Here is a 23,571-nt window from a genome sequence, read left to right as displayed (position 1 = left end):
CAATTATTGTATATTGGCATGATGGGTAAACTTCCATTCAGAGCTAAAAATGCCACATCTGTACCTGCATGCTTTCTTTTTCCAAATTTTAGGATTGTACTGAATTACAAAGAAGTTGTAGATTATCCTGTGAAACTTAATTCACAGTTTAGTGTATTTAGCAACTATAAAGGAATAACAACCCATACCAATTATTTCCAAAATACAAAAACAGCTTTATTTTTCTAACATAATAGTTGGCCTTAAGAATCCTTTGCTTTCAGATGTTGTGGATATAAATTAAATAGAAGACTTGGTATTGTTGTTTTGTTTTGTTTTTTAAGTTATTCTCTGCAGCTGTGATGTGTATTTCCCAGTGCACTGAAAAAAATATACTTCCCACTGCAGTGAAAGGGTTAAAGTTTTGTTTGGTGGATGAACTAACAGGCTCCCTTGTCCTTAAATATCATGTAATTATTTTAATGTGGTTTTTCTAAACTTCTGTATCAAGGACTTCTTGCTTAAAAGCTTACAATGTTTCTAATACTTATCATATTTTTCATACAAATGATGTAATTAGAAGAAAAAATCCATAATTGTCATCAAAACGTTTTTCACCTTACTGTGAACTTAATAGTTCTTATAATACAAAACCATGATCTAGTACCATGACAAGTTTTCATGCCAACTAGTAATATTCTACTGTCATTGTTTTTTGAAGGAACAGCATGTATTTATTTTTCCTGAATTATGCAATATTTATTACACATACAGGTATCTTTACTGATTTTATAATATTAAATCTAAGGACAAGTTTTTAAACAAAAACTAGCTTATGTAGTTTAAACTAAATAGTCGTATGAAATTTTGTAAGATGAAACCCAAGTAACAGTATTAATTCTGTTTTTTATATCTCAGGTTTTATATGGCTACATTTTCATGTAAAATAGTTTAGATTTATAAAAGTAACTTAAATCGATGAACATGAAGGTGTTTAACTTATTAAACAAACTACCACTGGCTGGTAAACATATGAATGTTGAACGTTATCTCTGTATATTGAAAATATATGTTAAGTGTTACAAAACATATTGTTAAGAAAAAATGAAAACTATTATTAATCATTTTTTTTACACTTGTGATTAATTTTATACATTTTCAGCTATTTGTTGGTTCAGCCTGGCATGGCCAAATGTGTTAAGGAATTTGACTCATAATCCGAGGGTTGCGGGTTCGAATCTTGGTCGCACCAAACATGCTTGCCCTTTCAGCCGTGGGGGCATTATAATGTTACAATCAATCCCATTATTCATTGGTACAAGAGTAGCCAAGAGTTGGCAGTGGGTAGTGATGACTAGCTACCTTCCCTCTAGTCTTACACTGCTAAATTAGGGATGGCTAGTGCAGATAGCCCTCATATGGCTTTGTGCGAAATTCAAGACAAACAATTTGATGGTTCTGTTACCCTGCTACACAACAGTGTCAAGTCAGAAATATTAGCTATGAACTATTTTACTGTCATCATGTCTCTTGTTCAGTGCTTTAAATTAATAAGTGTCCTTTATATCCTTATTGGATGCAACCTCTAACACATCATTCCAAAGTTTCTCCATTTTTAAACAATCAAAATCTTCAGAATTTCTCAGCTTACAGAATCTGTTAAAAGAGACTATTGAGTCAAGAACTCTTACTGAAACATCAACCAAATTGTATGTGCTGATATTAATATCCATCGAGACATTGTTAGCAGGTGTAATTACATCCAGCTAATGAACAAGTTGACCAATAAAATAACAGAAAAATTGGCCAATTTGAATATGTCCAAAATTTGACTTTTTAACTGTATACTTTTAACTATGAAATTCAATGTTAGAATACCAAACTTAAAACATTTATGTACAGACTACAAGGGAATAAGTCATACAAAACAACAGTAACCGGATCATAACCATTTTATTATAATCTCAGTTAAAATTACATTTGTTTTGCTGCAGATGAAAATATTTTTCAGTTTCCTTTTTTGGGCAGCTCAAAACATTTAGAGTTCTTGAGGCTTCTCCAAAATAAACAAACAAATACCTTTTCATTTGTTGTGAAGTCTCAGTTAAAGGTAATGATATTTTCATATGTAAAAATATCTCCAAAATAAACCAAAAAACCAAACAGAAACTCACATTATGTCCTAATATAACCAGCAGTAAGTCCCTTGATCTATTTACACATTGAACAAATATTACAGAATTTTTGTCAGACAGATTATAAATAATGAATAAAAACTGGTAAAGTTGGTTGCAATGGTAGGAAAAACAAACTACGCATTTGCAAAGTCACCGGAAGACTATATCTTACACAATTCTGTAATGCTAAATTAAAGATTTAATGTAATTGGAGAAATAATCTCTATACACATCACTTCGGACAATTACAGAATGACTAATTTACAGTATTTGATGAACAACACCCCTAATATGCTACTTTCAAACAGGGTAAATTGAATTCTAAATTACTACAGACCACATGTTTCATTCAGCCACCAATATAACTTGCAACTGTTACACTGGGGTTATTCTTAATTATTGTAGATGATATGTTATAAAACATCATCTACTTTCTACATTACTATAGATCAACAGCAGTGCCAGGAAGGACCAGATGTTTTCAGATATTGTATAACAGAAGCAAATCTGTTAAGAGGTTGAAAAAAAAACATCCCTGACTACAAGGAAAGGATTACTCTGAAGTATAAAATTGTAGCAACCAATATTATTACCTGTATAGCTTTAAAATAATGAACACTTAATTACTTTTAACATCACTGATAAATCAAACTATGACTTTAAAAAAGAATTATGAATCATATGTAAATAATCCACAAATAACATCCTTTTCTTACCTCAAATAGAATGTTGCATTTTACTGTTTAATAATGAATGTGTGAAATATGTAGCAGGTGGCAACCCCAGTAATACCCCAGTAGCAAAACCCAAATCCTCCCACTTCATTTTAAATACAGAGAAAAAGATTATTAAAGTTCACCAATAAACACTCTCTCTCCAATTAATATCCAATAATCTATCAGTTGTTCCAAAACACTGACTCGTGTTGTTTATTACATGTAACAAAATTTCTAACTCCTATGGGTAACTGTTTACAGAATTTAAAAAAATCCATGTGAATAAAAGACATTGCAATGATAAGAAAAAGTCACTATTTTAGTTATGAACAACATGGTATTATAAGATCCATTTTCATTCACTGTAATGTTTTATTTAGCAAAACACTTAAATATACAGACAAAAACACATGCTGTTAGGAAACTGCTATACAATATAACCAATATTTTCATGAATAGTATAAAGTTAGCTTGAATGAAGTAAATATTTAGAAAAACAATAAAACAAGTTACAGTAAAAACTCCAATGAAAACGTTGTACACAAAACTTCAGGAAAATTAAATACTAGCTTACACATTCAAAAGTCATGCATGTTTCCTGTTTTGCAATGAAACTGACATCCTCAGCTGAGCAGCTGCATACAACAAAATAAAGACTGAAGACATTTTTACAAGATTATGCACTTCTTCTTTCGTCGTCCAGGCTTCTTTGAACCGTGGTTAATTTCATTCTTAGCCAACTTTCGGTTATTTATCTCCCTCATCAGGTCAAAGAAAACCTGTAACACATTGGAAAATTATTTGAAAAAACGTTTTCTCCGAGCTGTCTGTTACAAAATGAAAAGTTTTTAGATTTACGTTTGTTTTAATAATAGTTTGAAATTCAAAATCTATATTTTATATTTTAATTTTTTTTTAGAATATACTAAACTTAGGTAGCAAGCAATGCATTTAGATTAATACAGTTTCTTAATCCCATATAAATTGCTTTCTAAAATGGCCTTTAAAATGTATCTTTTACACAACATACCGAGTTTGTAGCACAAGGTCATGTAAACTTTTGATTAAAGAATGTTCAATATACAGTGCAAGTGTAGTGTAGTACAATCCTCTTAAGTGTTTACTGAGATCACAGAGTAAATACATGGTCTAACAAAACTGTATATAAACATGTAATCATTGAGTATTGAAATAACACACAAATTCCTAATGTTCTTAATCTAGAAGCATTTTATATTCATGTATAATATCTCATTGACTGCACCCTCTACTGGAAATGTTAGAATATGATTGCCTCTGCAATTGCCAGCTACAAAGTGGAAACTCAAAATCTTATGAACAAACAACCTCACAAACAACTTCAGTCTTACAAATATACTTACAAAAAGCTTTAGTAAGATTTACTGAAACAAGTGTGCTGATATTATACAACAACAGAATAAGTTCATATGCTAATATCAGTTAGCACAGTAAGATGAAAGTGTGTGCTGATATTAGATACTACAGTAAGATAAAGTTTATGCTAATATTAGATACACACAAGATTTATGTGCTAATATTAAATACAATAATAAAATAAAGTTTGTGTGCTAATATTATATCTAAAATATTAGATAATACTGGAATCAAATGATTAAAACATGTCTCTCATGTTGTCAATTCTCCACCAATAAGAGTGATATACACGATTCCCTCTACATGCCTCTACCAAACTACCACTTTAAGGTTTGACAGAAGATACAAGTACCAAAGGAAATTGGGAAAGAAGGGCAGGAAGTGTGAAAATATATTTTCAGTGTAGAAAAATATATACAACTTCTGATATGGTACTTCCCTCTTCTCACAACATTAACTTGAATCCCACACTGATGAGATGGTGGGACAGGTGCAAGTGAATTACAAAGGTAGCCCTAAATAAATAAATAAGCATCTGAAGGAACCCCCTGGAAATGATAGATTAAGGTTTGAAGATATGATAAGGGGTACTATAGCACTTTTTTAACCAGATACACTCTTCACCCTACTATGAAATGTGTAGAAGATAATGATGGAAAAGAGAGAAGTACATCAAGTGGAGGTGAACTGTGGTAAGATAATGATCCAAACCAACTACATCCAAAACTCATGCTGCTGTGAACCAACATCCACATGGGGGTAGGATGAGGATCATACCATCTTCACCCTAGATGAAACTTGGTGAAAGATGTAGAACTGGTTTGATGGCCTGCTGTAATAGTTCCTTAACTGCCTCTGACAGATACTGGATAGTCAATAACGCTGTTGGTGATGTGTGCTGTCAAATAAAACAATGAGACGAGGCACGCCAAGAAGAAGGAACGGGTAAGGGAAGAGGTGGGAAATTAAAAGCTGCCACAGGGGGGCTCTGACTGAGATAAATGGGCAACAAACTGGAAAGTGTAGACTATTATTAATTTGCAATTCATGCTTCCAAAGACTCAAACTGTGCCAAATATGTACTGCCACAGAAATAGAGCCTTTAATAAATCTTGAATATGATGGTAAAAGAACGAGTTAAGATACATCACAAATGAGAATGTCCCAACAACAAAAATAATAATGCCTGAGCAGTCAGGCATGGGAAGGCAAGATAATATTAAGAGGTGAAAACATCTTCATCCACCTGAACAGGGTCAACTTGTTAAAGATGAAGTGGGGCAAGATCCTGAGACAGAGATTAACCCACATAACATTGAATCTCGCTGAAAAAAAAAGAATAAATCCCCTACAAGGTAGCCTGCACCTTAAACCTGAAACATAGCATTAGTAATATGCGTGACCCTCAAAGTGGTAACACAAAATTTGAACTTCATGATGAGGAACAGACAACCAATAATTGAAAGTATAAATACCAATGCCACTGTAATAAACTGGGGTTAAAGTGAAGAAATGGTCTGAATAGAAATGAGAAGTAAAATAAATAAAGACTACTTTGTCAGTATACTAAAGATGAATGTGAAACTTGAAACAAACAAACAGGAACTCATCCCAGCACAAGCACTGCTTAACAAGAAGTGACAGTTTGAAAGAGGTGAACAGAAGGAGTCGTATTCTCATCAATCATGATAGGGTTAAACAGATCTATGGTACTGCTAGAGTTGATGGTGATACAATTATACTAATTTTCAAGAAATTTGCTTCTATAGTAATACTGCTGAGACAACACAGAACAATTGGATTTAAATGACAAAGGGTAAAATTTGTATTTAGAAAACAATTTACATAATGCACACAATTCCTAATACAAGTACAACTAAAATGTTCATTATTTAAAGTAATAGTTTTTGAACTAATAAGACAAAATAATTTCAGCATACAACAATTCTGACTTCTAAATATAAGTACCTCCTACTATCACATGCAGCTACATATACAGTAAACTGTAACAAATACAAATCGACTCTAAACATTTTTTCTAAAGTATTCAGCCATCAACATTGATTTACTTACTATAGTAAACTAGTTACAATCCATTAATAATTGATTTATTCACAATAGTAGACTAGTCACCATCTATTAAGAGTTGATTTATTCACAACAGTGGATTAGTTACCAACCTTTAAAAGTTGATTTACTATGATAAATAGTAAGGTTATCATCCCTTCAGAGTAGTCTTATCTGAATCAGCACACTACATGTATTACAAGTATTTATTTCATGTTATATTACTCAGACAATGAAAAATAAAAAAAATTCCAACAAAATTAAGACTTACCTTATCTACATTAGCTCTCGTTTTGGCCGATGTTTCAACATATGGCACATTCCACTGGTTGGCTTTTGTTTTTGCTTCTTCAACAGGTACTTGCCTTTTATATTCAAGATCTGATTTATTTCCAACCAGTAGGAAAGGGATGTTTTCATCACCTTTTACACGAAGGATCTGTTCCCTTTAGAAGTAAGAATGAGGTAATATATTTCCAAAACAAAAAGCATACTGTACAATTTTGGAACCTGCGAATTACATTACCTATTGCTACAATCATTAGAGAATAGGCAAAGTAATTATACAATTTATAATTCAATATAATTAATGTATTTTGCATTTAAAAATGTGCACAATTTTAGTTTTTGGTGAGTTTAGTAGACATTAATCCTTCCATAGTGAATAGATTTCAACTTTACGTCACTGTTTCTCTGACTTGTGATGTTACACAAAAAGATATGTATTGTGACTGTATGAAGATGGTTATTTATTGCACACCATGTCAACACTATTATTAAATTATCTCTAATTTATGCTGCAGCCATGTATTTTGTGTTTAATGCAAGTGCAAATATACCTACACTTTTAAACTTTCCCAGTTCCACCTAATGGTACCGAATGCAAAACTTACTGTTGCTTCATTGTTACTTTAAAAATGTACTATGGTGGATACTGTCACACTGAACATGAGATTTGTGTTAAATGGATGTAACTTAAGCATATCCTATTATCTAATAATACTTAAAGTAGAAGCACCAAAACTGCAGATATTAGAAGAAAACCAGTAAATTAAGAATCCTTTTACATACTTAAAACATCATAAATATTCCTACTGTAAGGGTCAATTGTATACCTTCATCATATTTTATAAATCCTTTTATGACCAGACATTTTGTGTCACAAGAAACCAGGGAAAATTTAAATTAGGTTATTTATTGTATATTTTATTAAAGAAATGAACTACAAACCATTCTGAAAGTTTCTAGAAATAAACCAAATATGCTATTATGGTGAGAAAGTTGTTGAATACAAATAATAAACATGTGATATTTAACATTGTGCCAACTGTCATTACTCTGACACAAATCAAAATATTACACATGCAAACAGCTGTTTTTGAGTTTTGGAAAAGCTATTTGAAGGCTATGATGTTAGTCATCCCTAATTTTGAAGCAATAAACTAGAAGGAAGGTAGCTAGTCAATGCTATACATACACTGCCAACTCTTCACCAATAGTGGGTTTGACCATCACATTATAATGCCTAATGCCCCAATTGCTGAAAAGGCTAGCATGCTCAGAAACAAAATTTGAACCCATAACCTTCAAAGTGTACACAGCTATATATAAATGTAGGTACCTAATGCTTCCAGACCACATATGGTAAAAAAACAAAAAAAACATTCTAGTAGTTATCCAACTAAATACACTACACACTTTTATGCAAGAAGCTAGACAAGAAATTCCACATAAATAACAATATATTTTATTCTAAAGCATACAAATGAATCAACTTGAGTTTTATTCCTATGAAAATATTTTACACTTGAATGAAATGACTTACTTTTGAAGTTTTTCTTTTCTTTTAGGACAATTAAGCATATGAAAAGAACATTTAATAAGATACTGATAGAATTTTCAGTGTCCAGTCTTTTTATCTATCATGTATTTGAAAAAAAAGTGACAAAAATAAACTATTTTAAAATGTAGTTTCACAATAATAATGTTTCATATTTCATAAATCTAGTCAGATATGAATGTTAAATTTGGATTTCTAAAGACTTACAAATTAGAACATACTTTCTATCAGAAATGAGTCTTTAAATTATTTATAAGATGCTATAGAGAAGAGAATTATTGAAGGTAAAGAAAGTATGCTTTTTCCTTAACTGAAATGACTTTTAGTGAAATGTATCAATATAATATAATCCTATACAAATACACTGCTGGCCAAAATCTTAAGGCCAATGAACATAAAGAAAAAATATGAATTTTACATTGTTAGACTCAACCACTTATTTGAGTAGAGTTTTGAGAGATGAAAATAAGAAAAGAAAAATCAAAATAAACTTTTTTAGCATTTAACAGGTAAAATGTGAACACTATGAAATTAGCCTAAATACTAGCTGGTCAAAACTTTAAGACCATACTGAAACAAAACGTTAATCAGTAAACATGTAACAAAATTTAGTCATTTGTGTTCAAGCATTAGCATTGTCAACATCTTCCACTAACACCTCCTGTGTTACATTGGGTAAAAACATGGCAAAGGCTAAAACGTTGACAGAGTTTGAACGTGGAAGAATTGTCGAGCTGCAAAAGCAAGGTCTCTCTCAACGTGCCATTGCTGGTGAGATTGGGTATAGTAAAACTGATGTTGTAAATTTCTTAAAAGGCCCTGAGGGATACGGAACGAGAATTTCAAGTGGTCGGCCCAAGAAAATTTTGCTGGCGTTGAGCAAGAGGATTCAACGGGTTCTCCGGCAAGACACCAGCCGATTGTCGAACCAGATTAAGACTCTTATGGACGCAGAATGCAGCTCAAGTACAATAAGACGGCATCTATGTGAGAGAGGCTTTAAAAACCGTAAACTTCTTTAAAGGCCATGCCTCCTTCCACACCAAGAAACAGCTCGGTTAAACTTTGCTGAGAAGCACCTAACATAGGACGTAGAAAAGTGGATGAAGGTTTTGTTCTCTGATGAGAAAAAATTTAACCTGGATGGTCCAGATGGCTTCCAACGTTACTGGCACGATAAAGATTTCTCACCTGAGACATTTTCTACACGACACAATGGAGGAGATTCCATCATGATCTGGGGTGTTTTCTCCTTCCATGGAGCTGGCTACATTGGCATGTTGGAGAGAGCATATTTATTGACTGAAGGCCCTCGCTTGTGTGAAAATGACTGGATCTTTCAGCAGAACAATGCTGCAATCCACAATGCCTGCAGGACAAAGGACTTTTTCATGGCAAATAACGTGATTCTTTTGGACCATCCAGCATGTTTGCCCAAACTGAACCCCACTGAAAATATTTGGGGGTGGATGGCAAGGGAAGTCTATAGAAATGGCCATCAATTCTAAACAGTGCATGATCTTCACCACTTGGAATAACATTCTAGCTAGCCTTCTGCAAACGATTATATCAACCACGCCAAAGCAAATGTTTAAAGTTATTCACAATGACAGCCGTGCAACTCACTACTGAGACTTCTTGTTGGGTATTTCCTACCCTGTTTAGGACTTCTTTTCGGTATGGTCTTGAACTTTTGACCAGCTAGTATTTAGGCTGATTTCACAGTGTTCACATTTTCCCTATTAAATGCTGAAATTTTTTTTTATTTTCCCTTTTCTTATTTTCATCTTTTGAAGCTCTACTCAAATAAGTGGTTGAGTCTAACAATGCAAAATGCATATTTTTTCTTTATGTTCACTGGCCTTAAGATTTTGGCCAGCAATGTATGTATTTATATTTTGATTAAGATCTTGGACAAAATTCCCCATATTTTAAAAGCTCATGTTTTGTATTTACAAAGTTGTTGCTTTTACATTTTTCACACTGATGACAGAATTGTAAAAACATTGCAAGACATTTGTAATTAAAGATTTCTTCAAATTGCTGTGATATTAATATTTCTTATAATACCTCAGTTTTCACCTTATGAATAATTTTAATCCATGCAATGATGTTATCATAAGTTTCCTTGACAAATAATAAATGTTGTACTGTCCTTCATTTTCTAACTGGACATGAATTTGTTTTCCCTGAATTATATGTTATCTATCCCACATTGTGACAAGATTCTTTATTGGTCTTATCACATGACATTTAAGGACTATTTTAAACAAAGAATTAGCTTCTCATTTAAGTAATTTTGTAAAATTTTATTGGGAGACCTTTGAAATGGTATTAATCATACATTAACTCATTACAGGTTCTGTACTTTATTGTACATATGACACATTGTTATGTACAATGGTTTAACATCAAAGAAACCAAGTCCATGTATTTGAAGATGTCTATGATATTACATACAGGATAGTTCAAAAATGTTTTTTTTGGAAAACCAAAACAAGGTGAAAATAAAATTAGTCTCATATGAGTATGGTTGATTAGTTGAATGTAACTGATTATTCAGCCCAATAGTTGACTGCTCGGCCATTTTCGGTAATTTCCCAACTCTTTATTTAAGAAATCTTTATGGTGAATACAGAAACTTAAGTGTCATAAAACCTGAAGCAAAGATTACCGACCCCTCATGAACACATGTTGGTATATGCACAGTAAATACGTCACATGAATATGTTGTTAAAAGTTTTTTTGGGAAAATCAACTATAACCATTCACCTTGATGGAACAGAGCTGCAAAATGTATGCTAGAAGAATAAAGATTATGTGAAGTACTCTGTAAATGGTAAGGTGTAGAGTAAATGACAGAAGTTGCTAAAAACAAGATGTGACCTGGTTTCATTGTGAAACGTATAAAAACACTGGGAATAAACTGGTACAGTGCACTTAAACCTTGAGTAATCAAACACACAACATACTGACATTCGTCAAAACAATCTTCAAAACTACATTCTGAAACTAAATTCAACAAGTTTCCTTGAAACACAAGTATATATACTAGGGTCACACAAACCTGAATTCTGACGTTGCTGAAAAACTTTCATGTTCAGTTATGGAGAAAACACAGAGAAAGCCTTCTCCAGAGCGAAAATAATTGTCTCGAATGGCAGCATAATCCTCCTGACCCGCGGTGTCAAGGATGTCAATCTGAACTTCCTCTCCATCCAACATAACTTTCTTACGATAAGAATCGGCTTTGGTGGGTTCATAGTCCTCTACAAACTGTGAAGAAAGACAAAGGAATATATCACCAAAGAAAAATAATTTTAAAGGGAAAATATAAGCAAACACATCTAAATGACTGGGTGAATGAATTATAAATTTGCAAAAGCACTAATTGAACTGAATGTAAAAATAGGAAAAAACTTAGAATTTGTAACAGTAACTCATTTAATGTTCATGTGTTGTGTGACAGTCCTGATACAACACTGGAGTGAATGTAAAAATGACCATTGCTAGCAGTGACTCTCCAAATATTTAAAATGGAATATATTTGATAAGCTATTAAATTATTGTATCATTTTGTTAAAAGTTTATCAGTTGTTTGAGAGTTAGATAATGATATAAACTTGCAAAAATTACTTAGTAAACAAAATTATTATTATTATTATATACATTCAACATGAAAAACTGATGATCTAATATGTAATAATAAGTATTCTAAACATGTAAAGACTGACAGCTTTCATCTTATTTAAGGCAAGGGCAACCTTAATTTGATAAAACAAAATATATCAAGTTATACACATTGTTAAATATATAGTTTAGAAAATGGTCAAGATGAAATAAATTACCTACAAGCAAGCAAATGTAAACTACTTGAAAATATTAAAAGTGTGAATTTCCTCACAATTTATGTCTGTTTTGAAAACAAAAATAAAAAAGTCAATAATTATAGCACCAAAATCCAAAAATGCATTTCAATTAATAATGTTTTGAAACATCTGGTCTGTTACTCAATAAATTACTTGATATCTAATTACACACCAAAATAATTTTGTCACTTTTTGCTACTGTTAAAAATATTCCTACAAAATTAACAGCTGAGTATTTACATCATTAAACATGAATTTCACTTCTGTATGTAACACTTACAAGGAGGAAAATAATTTAAGGTTCTTGGAAACTTTCACTTCCTTTAGGTTTAACTGTGGAATGGGGTATGCCTCAAGATCACTATATCAGGTGTATACAGGCATGTATTCAAACATGAGAAAAAACAGTCAGTCTAGTCACTACATCAAGCAAAAACCATTCACAGACATATATTCTGTACACAATAACACTTTTAAATTAAAGATTTTTCTCAAAATACATCTACATTTTAACACAAACCAATTTTGGTATTTAGCCAAAGACAGCTGTAAAATATGTTTTTATATTTAATTTAGATTTTTGGAGTGTTTGCTAAAACAAAACTTAAAGACCAAGAACAGAGATGGAAAAGTAGAAGACATAGACAAGAAACTCAAGTACAGGAGAATTATAATACTGAACCTGAAGTAGTACAAAAAGACACCATGAAGTACAGGAGGATCATAATGCCGAACAAAATACTGAGAGATTTTAATACCATACTCAAAGTTGCACAAAATGATGTGAATGAATTAAAAATTGAAACAAAAAGAAAATGAAGACCAAGATAAGATACCTGGAAACTGAAATGACAAATGGAAAGACAAATCAACTATGTCTCGGACAGCATCTTTAATCTTAAACATCATTAACAATGAATAAAATGCACCTAATATACATCTGTTGCAACTACTGCTGTGTGATCACGTGACTTTCCTGGACTGTTTCAACTATGTAACTGCCTAATCCAGTTCCTGAATTTAGTTGCCAAGTTTAACAACACCCAACTGAGAAAACAATATGATTGAAAGGTACCACAATTGGTTCTACAGTGAACACCAAGCCTTTTACCTTGCTGCTCATTTAAAGACTATCCTTAATGATACTAAGCAATTTTCCAGTCATAACAACTATCAGGTTTTGTTGGTTGTCTTACAGCAGTTTCTAAAACAAAGTTTAAAAGCAGAATATGGGCTAGATTTTAAATAAACTATGGGAATAACTGGAAAGGCTTGTATAACTATCTTACCCATACACTCTGCTACTTCTTATGAAATTATGGATTCACTGGAATGAGATCAACCCACAAATATCACAGTAGCAGATAGCATATTCATACTTTAGACTTGTCGTCAGTTCAAGGTTGGCCTGTGTCATACTGCTGTATCTTTCAGCAAGACACTTTACCCTAGTCTGCCAAGCTGTATGTTGGGGGTCAACCTAAGATGGACTGCCATCTTTACTAATGGATTGAGTGATCATTCTCATCCACTTGTTCCATTAGAACTAGAGTTTGAAAGCACTGATCTCATGCACCTTAGGTATGAAAAATGTTTAATGTTAACAGTGGATGATATACAGGTTAGGCTTAAGCAAAACAGATGTCCATTTAAAAAACAAAGAACTTTTCAATTAGTGATGGAACTTGGAATAAATTAAAGATGCAAATAAACAATGACATGTACTACTCAGGAATCATGGTACCATCAATGAAACTGTTTAGAAACATCTACTCCCTCTGAAAGAAGTCCAGAAGTTAAAAGATTAATTCATCAACTGTTTACTCAAAATGGAGGATGTAAATGACAAGACAATTAATTGGAAGGGAATACTGCCTAGAAATTACTTCCAAAGGATGACACCAGAAGAAAACTACTTTAAGTGTGGACAATAAAACTGAATGCTGAATAAGTTGTTTATAGTGAACCAAGGAAATGAAATATTGCATATGAGAATACTCCATCTCTCCCAGTAAAGATACAGAGTTTATTATCCAAAGAAACCAGTCCATGGATCAATGGGTTTACTAATAGCAAGACTTGCAGTATGTTGATCAACATTAATCCCATGGCAACAGTTATTTGACCAATCAAATCTGTCAATTGAAAGTAAGAAACTGTTTCCAGAGAGGAAGCAAGAAGATGGATCTATGTAAACAGCAAATAGTCATAATGTTCCAGCAAGCAAGAAGAAAATTAGAAATCACTCTCATTGTAAGAAATCAAAACAAAATGTTTTGATAGTTAATGTTGGTAGTTGACATTAAGGAAGAGGACCAGCAGGCAGGAAAACAGTTGCCAGTATCTACTATTCTTATTTCTTATGTGACACTGGCAAATAGAGGTTAAGACTAATAGACAGTGTATCCCCACTGCAATGTGGGTCCTACTTCTTCAGTCACCTCCAAAACCTATGGTACATCTTGTGATCCCACATTATAGCTTGGTCCCTGGGGTCTTTACAAGTAATGCAATGTTTTTGTTTATTTTTATTTCAGCTTGTTTTTTAAGTTAGAAGAAACTATGTATCTAGTCCTTAAATGAAACACCAAATATTCATTAGTTAAATACATTACAACAAACTATGTATCTAGTCCTTAAATGAAACACCAAATATTCATTAGTTAAATACATTACAACAAACTATGTATCTAGTCCTTAAATGAAATACCAAATATTCATTAGTTAAATACATTACAACAAACTATGTATCTAGTCCTTAAATGAAACACCAAATAGTCATTAGTTAAATACAAAAAGGAAAACATTTATTACCTCATCATACATAAACTGCAGTGTTAAGGCTGACTTTCCAACACCTCCACTTCCCACCATAATTACCTTGTGCAATGCTGGTTGAGCATTCTTTGTTTTTGACATTGTGGCTTCTTCAGTGCCCCCACTGACAAAGCAACACAAGATTGCTGTCATTTCATAACCTAATAAGGTATTATTTTTAATTGAATGAAGAATAAAAATTGTCTTTAAATTTATTTGTCAATATGAATTAATAACATCTCCAACATCCATGTCACTGTCAGAAAGTTTGACAGTTTTACTTTTATTTTCCAGACGAACCTCAACTGTATGAGCATCACATAACTTATAGATCAACAGAATTTTAAGTAAAATAGCAAAAGGGCAATGGAAACATTTCAGAGTAAATCAAAATCATGTGTTTGGTTTAAAGATAAAACAGTTCTGAAATTTTTTTTAATCATCATTCCTAAAATATTCCATATATTACATTTTATTCTATTCAATGAATTTTACTTTTATTAACTACATATGTTGCATTGCCAACCTTTGTCTCAATCCTAAAATGGTGAAGCCACACAATTTCAGTTCACATAATTTAAAAAAACAATTCATGTTTCATACATGACTATACAGTTTAAAGATAGTGTTTCCTTCAGGTTGTCATACTGTCTACTTTTCTATTAAATATGCTTATACTAGTCTGTGTCTTTCATTTTTTTTAAAAGTTATATTATAAAACATTTCTGCAATATTGTGGATTCTTTAAAATTATCTGGGAAAAACAATTCCAAGTCCAGTCTATGTAAATAACAAATTTATTTCTCTTTTGATGTTTCTACAGATTCAATCCACTGAACATAATTAACTTTTTTGTAGTACTTCATTTACAAATGATGTTAACTGTTCTATACTGATGTAAAAAACAACTTATGTAAACAAAGTAACACAGTATGCACAAGGTAATAGGTCGGTTGGTTGGTTGATTTCGTGTTTTATGGCACAAAGCAGCTAGGCTATCTGCACCAAAAGTCTGGTAAAAAGGTAAAAATAAATTAAATGTAGTAAAATACATAAAAAGAAATGAAGGTACAACAAAACAGCATTGAAAAACAGAAAAAAGCATAATACCAATGTTGACATCTAGTCTACAATGTTAAGAGAGAAAGCAGAGTAAGAGAAGTTGTAAAGGACTTTCTCTAGCATAATGGTAATGATCATAACTCACCAGGAAGACTAACAGGTAAGTACAAGAACCACCACCAGTCACCTGAAGTTGATCTTTCCAGTCCTGGTTCCAGGTTATGTGTCATTATGGCCAGTACCAAAAGGTAAAGTAATAAAAATGTTAAAACACATGCAGCAAAATTGTAATAACAACTCGCCAGGATGACTAGCGGGTAGTTCAAACAGCAGCGTTAGTCAAATGAAGTTGGCCTTTACAGTCCTGGTGTCGAGTTATTTAATGTTCTGGCCATTTTCCAATTTCAAATTGAACTAGAGAGATTGAGACTCTTAAAAGGGAACCACAATTAAAAAGGTGTAATGAATAAATATCCAACATTTAAATGAGATTAAAAAGATTAATGGCCATTAAAAAACTAAAAACTTTATCAAGGTGGACAGTGTCACCATCACCAATAACACTGTCCAATGTTACAGACAAACCTTGGGACAGAACATGTTTAAAATAGTGCCATCGTTGAGCACAAGGTAATAAATTCCAATCATTCAGTGAAAATGAAAAACACTGATTGATTTATCCTATAATAGAACAGAAAACATCCCTTCTCTCAACTTCTTAATTATCCCAAAATTATCTTTTCAATACTTTGATATCCCAGTATTTATAATGTACCCTTAACTATCGTGGAAAACATGACACCCAACCTTTTAAAACTTTCTAGGTCTAATTTAATATCATCACTATAACCTGAAGCTTTGAGCTAATATCTAAATTGCAACATATGTATAGCAAATACCACTGCCACCTTCCTGCATCGTGAAGTCCCTAAAACAATCCTAACAAGAAAAACAATAAAATACTACATTAAACTGTCTATTCCATGTATGTATGGTGATTTTCCTTCCTGTGGTATAAAGATCCCTTGTCAACACTAGCAGACCTGTTTGTGGAGTTTTTCCAAGATAGGTAGTTGAGTGAATGTTCCAGTGACTCCCTCCTCGATGATCCTGTGGAAGTAGGCTTGACAAGAACTCTAGGATCCTCTGCAAATTGAGGTTCTGCTGACAAGTTTTTCTCTGAGGTTATCCAGTTAACTATTCTCTCACTGATATAATTTCAAAGACGACTACAATCGATAACCTTTGGCTTGGAATGCTTATCCTCTAAATGCCTACTTACCATTGGAGTATACCCAGATCTAGCATAGCGTGTAGTCTATATAGATACTGTCATCACCACCATTTTAACTTTTATTTGCAATTGGCACAATTTTTTATAAATAATACTTTTAAACTGATAAAACTTGTACAATTATAATCTAAATTTAAGGTGCTCTTTCAAAATGTACATCTTATTAAATTATTATTACTTACTGAGCAAAAACATGTAAGGAGATAAATTATTTTGCAAGAAATTGTTTTAATAGATCATTAGTGGTGATGATGATAGTACGCATGTAGTTCACACACTGTAGTGAAAATATCTTTGTAGACTGCACTATATAGTAGCACCACTTACCCTCTTTTGTGATAACTGTTCAGCCATGCCATGTTACCTCAAGGAAATTCAGTTTTTTTTTCAGTGTTTACGTGAAAGCTATCTTTTATTTTATCATAAAATGCTTCAAGTTTTCTCTGGGTAAATATGACATTCTTATTCTTCACATCTATGAGTGTTTTTACATTCACCAGTTACTAAGGATATGCTTGAGCATTACACTACTTGGTGGTCCAATAATCAACATCCTTATTTCTGTTGCAAATTCTGGTGTAGTAACTGCTATTTGCTGGGTCACAAACTATAAAGCTATCTGAAACTGGTCTAGTGTTGCATTCATATCTCTATATGAAATTGATTCCCAATATACACTCTTCCTCGATGTCAGTTACCCAAACATCATAAGGTACTGTAAAATTTCCTTCTGTTAAAGCAACTTTTAAACTTCCCTTATGCCAAAAAAAACACATCATTCCCTCTTTTTCATCAGTAGAAATTATTTACCATCTTTCATTAACAACTTGGGTAGCAGTGGAACCAATGTCAATCAGCATACTGCAAGGTTTTCCATCAGTAAGCCCATGGGCTCAAGGATATTTTTTTTTTTTCCCAAATAAAGAAATTATTTTTGCATTTTAGATAGATAAAGTATTCCCAACTGAACTTTGGCTCTTAAATCTAATTCCTGATTTCATGATGTCTGAGTAGCTCTGAGGATTCTCCTTTTATCTGGTTAGGCTAATATTTCCGTAGCTTCTGGATGGGACTATTAGCAGTTAATCTAAAACACTGATTGATTCAAGTTCCATCCCTCACTAGTGATCTTTCTTTTATGATTTACATCTGTTTTGCTTCAACCTAATTCTTATATCTTCATCTGTTATGGCATCTATAAATCTGTCAGATACAATGAATCCATAATTTCATGAGATATCTAGGTAAAGTAACTGGGAAAACTTTTCCAGGTCTTCTGCAAGTATGGCTAAGGTCTTTCTCTCCTCCGTATCCAGTTCTGGAAATATGCTGTGTATACTTCTTTATTCAACACTCCAAACATATTGGATAAGGTGGTCACCAATGTTTGTTGTTATAGCTCCCACCTGGAAGGTTACTGGATGTCAAAGCTGAGGATGGCTTGTTGTTCACCTTTCCACCCACCCACTCTGAAAATGATCAAAACTGAGTCTGGTATTACTCCCATGGTACCTTTTTGTCATAGCCCCTTGGTTTTTCTAATAGTCAAATAAACTCTGGAATTGGATATGGTAATATCAGGACTGAAGCTATCCATGAAAGTCCTCCAAGAATAAGTGGTATAGCACTAGTGGTAATAGGTGTAAACTAAGTAAAGTTCTCACATTCCATACTTCCCAATAAAGGTCTGCTGAAGTGAAAGGTCACTAGAAATTACAGCATTATGTAACAACATTTAGTGGTGACGATAGTTTTAATGAAATCTTACCACTTTCATTGTGAATGATTTTATTTGACATCTTGTTTTTCCTTCAGTTACTTATTTAAATCCTGTCCTTGCAGTGTCATGCAGAATGATTTTTCCTTTCTGTTACAGCATTGAAAATTTTATACATTAGTAGAAGCAATGTTGTAGAGTGACACGAGGCTTAAAACCTGCACACTCACACATACATACATAAATATATACAAGTTCACATGAAAAGTGTTGCTATATTATAAATACATGGTAACCTGTCCACCTACTTAATTTGTCCTCAACACTATAGTTTACAATATACTATATATCAAATTATCTCCAACATTATAATTTATTACATTACCAATCAAATTTGTCAACTGTAGAGATGACATGATCTGAAGGTACTTTTTCCTTTTATATGAAAATTTTTCCTACACATGAGAGAATTATCACTTTCAACAGATTTATGAAGTTCAAGTCTTTAAAAAATACATGTCATTCTATAACTATTCTCTCATTATAAATTTTACTTTGTACATGATTTTTGTCAGCCCTGCAAACAAAGAAAGTGAAATAACCCAGTGTCAATCACACCAATATTTTGAATTTGGACATGTACAATACACCCATATATTATCTACCAACAAAATGCTTCATTTTGCAATTTTCTAACATCTATTTCATTTACCTTCTGTTCAGAGAAATGCTGGTTTCTGTTGAAAAGTTAGATTTAATAAAACACAATATACTTCAAACAGCATACTGCTAGAAGTACTTTCATAGAATCCCCAAAAGTACTCTGTTTCAAGAGTAAATAAAACCAAAATTTACAGCAACAACCATTTTCATTTCTTGCTTTTGAAATTAACATATCATGCTGCATTATAGCTTACAGATAAATCTCCTTGTGTTTTATGGTATACAGACATTTTACTGGCATTAGGACAGTACTAATTGCAACATTAACCTAATGTGATTTAATTTTAATGTCTACTAACTGACTGACAAAAACAAATTACTATATATTAGTGCAAATGGTTAAAACATATGACCCTTCTAGATGGCCTTTCACCCTCTTTGAGAAATAAACAGGTTTTGACTTGTTTAAAGATATTTCTTGTGCTTATAAGAGAAAGATTAGAAAATAATTCAAATTTCAAGCTCATAACAAACAATTCAGTTTCTTTATTATAAAATAAAACTTCAAGGAAAGTTTACTCTGTATAAAAAGTTATTATGCATTAAAACAAACAAAGGAATTTCTGCCCAAATTTATATTTTTTCCCTTCTACTATTTTCACCGTTATGTATGAAAGTGTTTGAATTCCCTTAACAATCTTGAACACCTCAAACAGATACCCTCTAATGTTTTTACAACAGAAAACAATTTCAGAGATTAAAAATGTCTGCATGTCAAAAGTGTATCCTTATTAAGCCTAACATATCTAGGTAGCATCAGAGCAACATTAATATCCACCCTAATATCAAAAGAAGTGACAGTAAAATCACAAGAGTGATTACAACACATTTAGAGAAACTTGAAAACAGGCCATCAAAAACACGGGTAAAATGGTAATTAAAAATAATTACCTTTTGGTACATATGTTTCTAATTCGAACTACTTCCCTATATAGCATCTGGTTAAATATTTATGTATAGGCTTACAAAAGGTCTGAGATTTCATTATCAATTGAATTTACTGTTCATTCCTTGACATGTAAGAAACATATTTTAGGATAAAAGAAAATCTACTCTATGCAATTTTCCATTGATATTTCAAAAGGTTGTATTAATTTACAAATTTTTGTTTTTATAAACTATATATAGTTAATTTACAATACATTTTATAGTCTGCCATATAACATTATACTAAATGCTTTTCATTTCAATAAGATTGAGACAGCTAGATGGCTAGTGATTACAAAATGTCTCCTCTTTACAAAGGCAACATTGTCTGCATAAAAGTTGCACCCAATACACTTCAGTTTTCTCAAAAGAATTATAACACTAATATAAAGTTGAATAAGAGAATTTAATCCTTACCATTACCTAATTTTATAAACTCAGCAGAAACAAAGGATATGCCAGTTAAGAAAAACAGCAGTTAATATACATGTAGTCATTCATGTTATATAGAGTAAAACCAATATAATCTAAATATAGATAAATTCTGTTCTTTTGCATGACGTACTACTACCACCAGGATTTAAACATTGATGGATTCTGTTATTTTGTATGACTGATTCTGTTAAGTTGGTTAGACTAATTTCTTTACATATTAAAGGACAAAATCAATTTTGACATATCATATCTTACTGTTGAAACTGGTTCACTACATTTACTGTAGTCAACATGCATCATAGCAGGTTCTTCTCATCCCACAAAGAAAATGTACCCAATCTCGATTACTTATAATGTCTTTATTTATGTACATTCAGTGATGTTGGTTAATTCTGACATATTAAAGTTCAAAGTTGTTTTCAGTTTTAAAAATTTGACTTAACTTTGAAAACTCATGTTAATGCCTTTTAATGCAAACATTTTAACTTGATAAAATAATAATCTGATTGGTGAGGTTATATAAAGTCTTTAATTTAAATCTGAAATTAACCACTATTACTAAGTTAACTTATGCTGTACATAACTCATTATTTCAACTTGAAACATAAAATGTAGATTTACACCTTAATAATTATAATTCAAATTACTAATACTATAGTACTTAAGAGTCATTGTATAGGGTGTTTGGAAAGTCACTGTGCAGTTTTGTCTGTTAATAAATATATTAATGCACAATGACTTTCCGAACACCCTGTACAACAAAACAACAAATTACAACTACAAAAGAAACTTTAACTTTTAAATCCAAATTTCCAAGTTCAACATGACATTCATACAATCAGCATCAGGTTGTAAAAAGTCATAACACTTTTTCATTCCAAATTTTATATCATATGATCATCACTATTAATTATTATGCTAATTTTGACTTAAAAGTTGAAGCGAATTAAGCATCGCAAATATGATGGACTGAAAATGAAATGATTAATTGTTGGATCTAAGTATCAATTAAAAATTAAACTAAAGTGAGAGACTATAAAGTGTAATAACATAAACTTGTAATGAACATCAACGCAACAGAAATATACTTACAAACTTTAAAGTTATTTATTAAGTTTGACTATATTAACATCTTACAGATTACAACTCCACGCGAGCGATGTCTAAGTATACGAGTAGTAGTTACCATTTCCCCCGTTAGAGGAACATTGTAAAAAATCTTATACCTCATTTTATGAAATATTGTGTTGTCATTTTACTGATATAAAAAATACATTTACCTAATTAACCTAAAATTGACTTTTTACCCACATAATTGAACAAACTCTAAAAGAATGAAAACAACAAAAGGAAAGAGCAAAATTATGTATTTGTCTTTAATGTACATTTGAAAATCTCTTTAAAATAAAATAGAAAATTTCAAATATAGTCAAATATATGAAAATTTTAGAAAACTACACGAGAGCTGTCTGCGCTAGCCGTCCCAAATTTAGCAGTGTAAGACTAGAGGGAAGGCAACTAGTCATCATCACTCACCGACAACGAATAGTGGGATTGACCGTCACACTATAACGCCTCCTCGGCTGATAGGGGAGGCATGTTTGGATTCGAACCCGCGACCCTGAGATTACGAATCGAGTGTCTTAACCACCTGGCTATGATGGGCTGTTGAAGAAAACTATATGTGATAACGATGAACACCTTCCTGGCTGCTTAAAATTAATCACTTCTCGGTTAATACGACCTTTTAATAACGTCTTGAAACAAAAAATATCTGATTTTAAGTATTTTAAGACTTTAACGAAAATTTCGAGACTGTATAATAGCATATGATTGTTCACAAATAGCTTCATATCACTAAATGTTTGAAGTCTTAACAACTTGTAAGTGCTCATCACTACTGTGAAGTTGTGAATTGCATAAGATCTTTAGATCCCAGCTCTGAAAAGGACTGTTTTCCATTAAGTTTAAACCTAACTTCAATTTAAATCAAATGCCAAGTTTAAAGTATGCAGTTAGTATGTACAATATCAGATCAGTAGCTATGCATGTACTTGTTATTGATCTCTCTGCTACTCCAAACCTACAACAACACCTCAAGTCTGACTTCATCACATACTCGTCGACCTCCACAGTCCAAGCTTCAATCAAAATCAATACAAGCTCATCCACATCTTCCAATACCATCTCAGCAATCCACGTTATAAAATTAAAGTAAGGTCAGTGGTTCAAAGATTCGTTTGACATTGACTGTCTCATCGCGCAGGTGTAGATAAACAGAAAGTTTATCACAATCCTGGGTTGTCTTTCAGACATCAAAATAAAATTGCGATTGAAAATTTTTAAACCTATATTGCTGAGTCCCAAGGAATGTATAGTCAGCACATGAAACAAAACAAAAACTCAACATACTAAGAAACCAAATACACACAGCCATAAAACTATGCTCACCAGATAAAATTAACGATGAATTAGACAAAATAAAAGAATACTTCATCAACATTAATAAGTTTCCTCCACAAACCATAGAAAACATTATACGCATACACCTAG

The 23,571-nt window shown here is 32.1% G+C and overlaps 1 protein-coding gene across 8 annotated transcripts; it reads right to left on the bottom strand.

Moving 5' to 3' along the window:
- Nucleotides 1–1,913: 1,913 nt before the first annotated feature.
- Nucleotides 1,914–22,229, bottom strand: LOC143252500 (ras-related protein Ral-A-like). 8 transcript variants are annotated; one of them, XM_076504730.1, is made up of 6 exons: nucleotides 22,111–22,205; nucleotides 16,068–16,336; nucleotides 14,858–15,021; nucleotides 11,242–11,450; nucleotides 6,606–6,780; nucleotides 1,914–3,651 (listed from the first exon to the last, which is right to left on the bottom strand). In XM_076504730.1, the coding sequence occupies exons 2-6, from the start codon at nucleotides 16,150–16,152 to the stop codon at nucleotides 3,541–3,543; spliced, it is 744 nt and encodes a 247-aa protein (XP_076360845.1). In that variant the 5' UTR covers nucleotides 16,153–16,336; nucleotides 22,111–22,205; the 3' UTR covers nucleotides 1,914–3,540. The 8 variants fall into 8 exon arrangements, with proteins under 8 accessions (XP_076360845.1, XP_076360846.1, XP_076360849.1 ...); XM_076504731.1 differs by having other exon boundaries at nucleotides 16,068–16,353; nucleotides 22,111–22,190; XM_076504734.1 differs by having other exon boundaries at nucleotides 14,858–15,872; nucleotides 16,068–16,353; nucleotides 22,111–22,181.
- Nucleotides 22,230–23,571: the final 1,342 nt, after the last annotated feature.

The sequence above is a fragment of the Tachypleus tridentatus genome, chromosome 6, assembly GCF_004210375.1.
Source record: "Tachypleus tridentatus isolate NWPU-2018 chromosome 6, ASM421037v1, whole genome shotgun sequence".
Taxonomy (NCBI): Eukaryota; Metazoa; Arthropoda; class Merostomata; order Xiphosura; family Limulidae; genus Tachypleus; species Tachypleus tridentatus.
The sequence above is the reverse complement of the archived record's forward strand: the minus strand, read 5'-3'. Positions and strand labels throughout refer to the sequence as shown.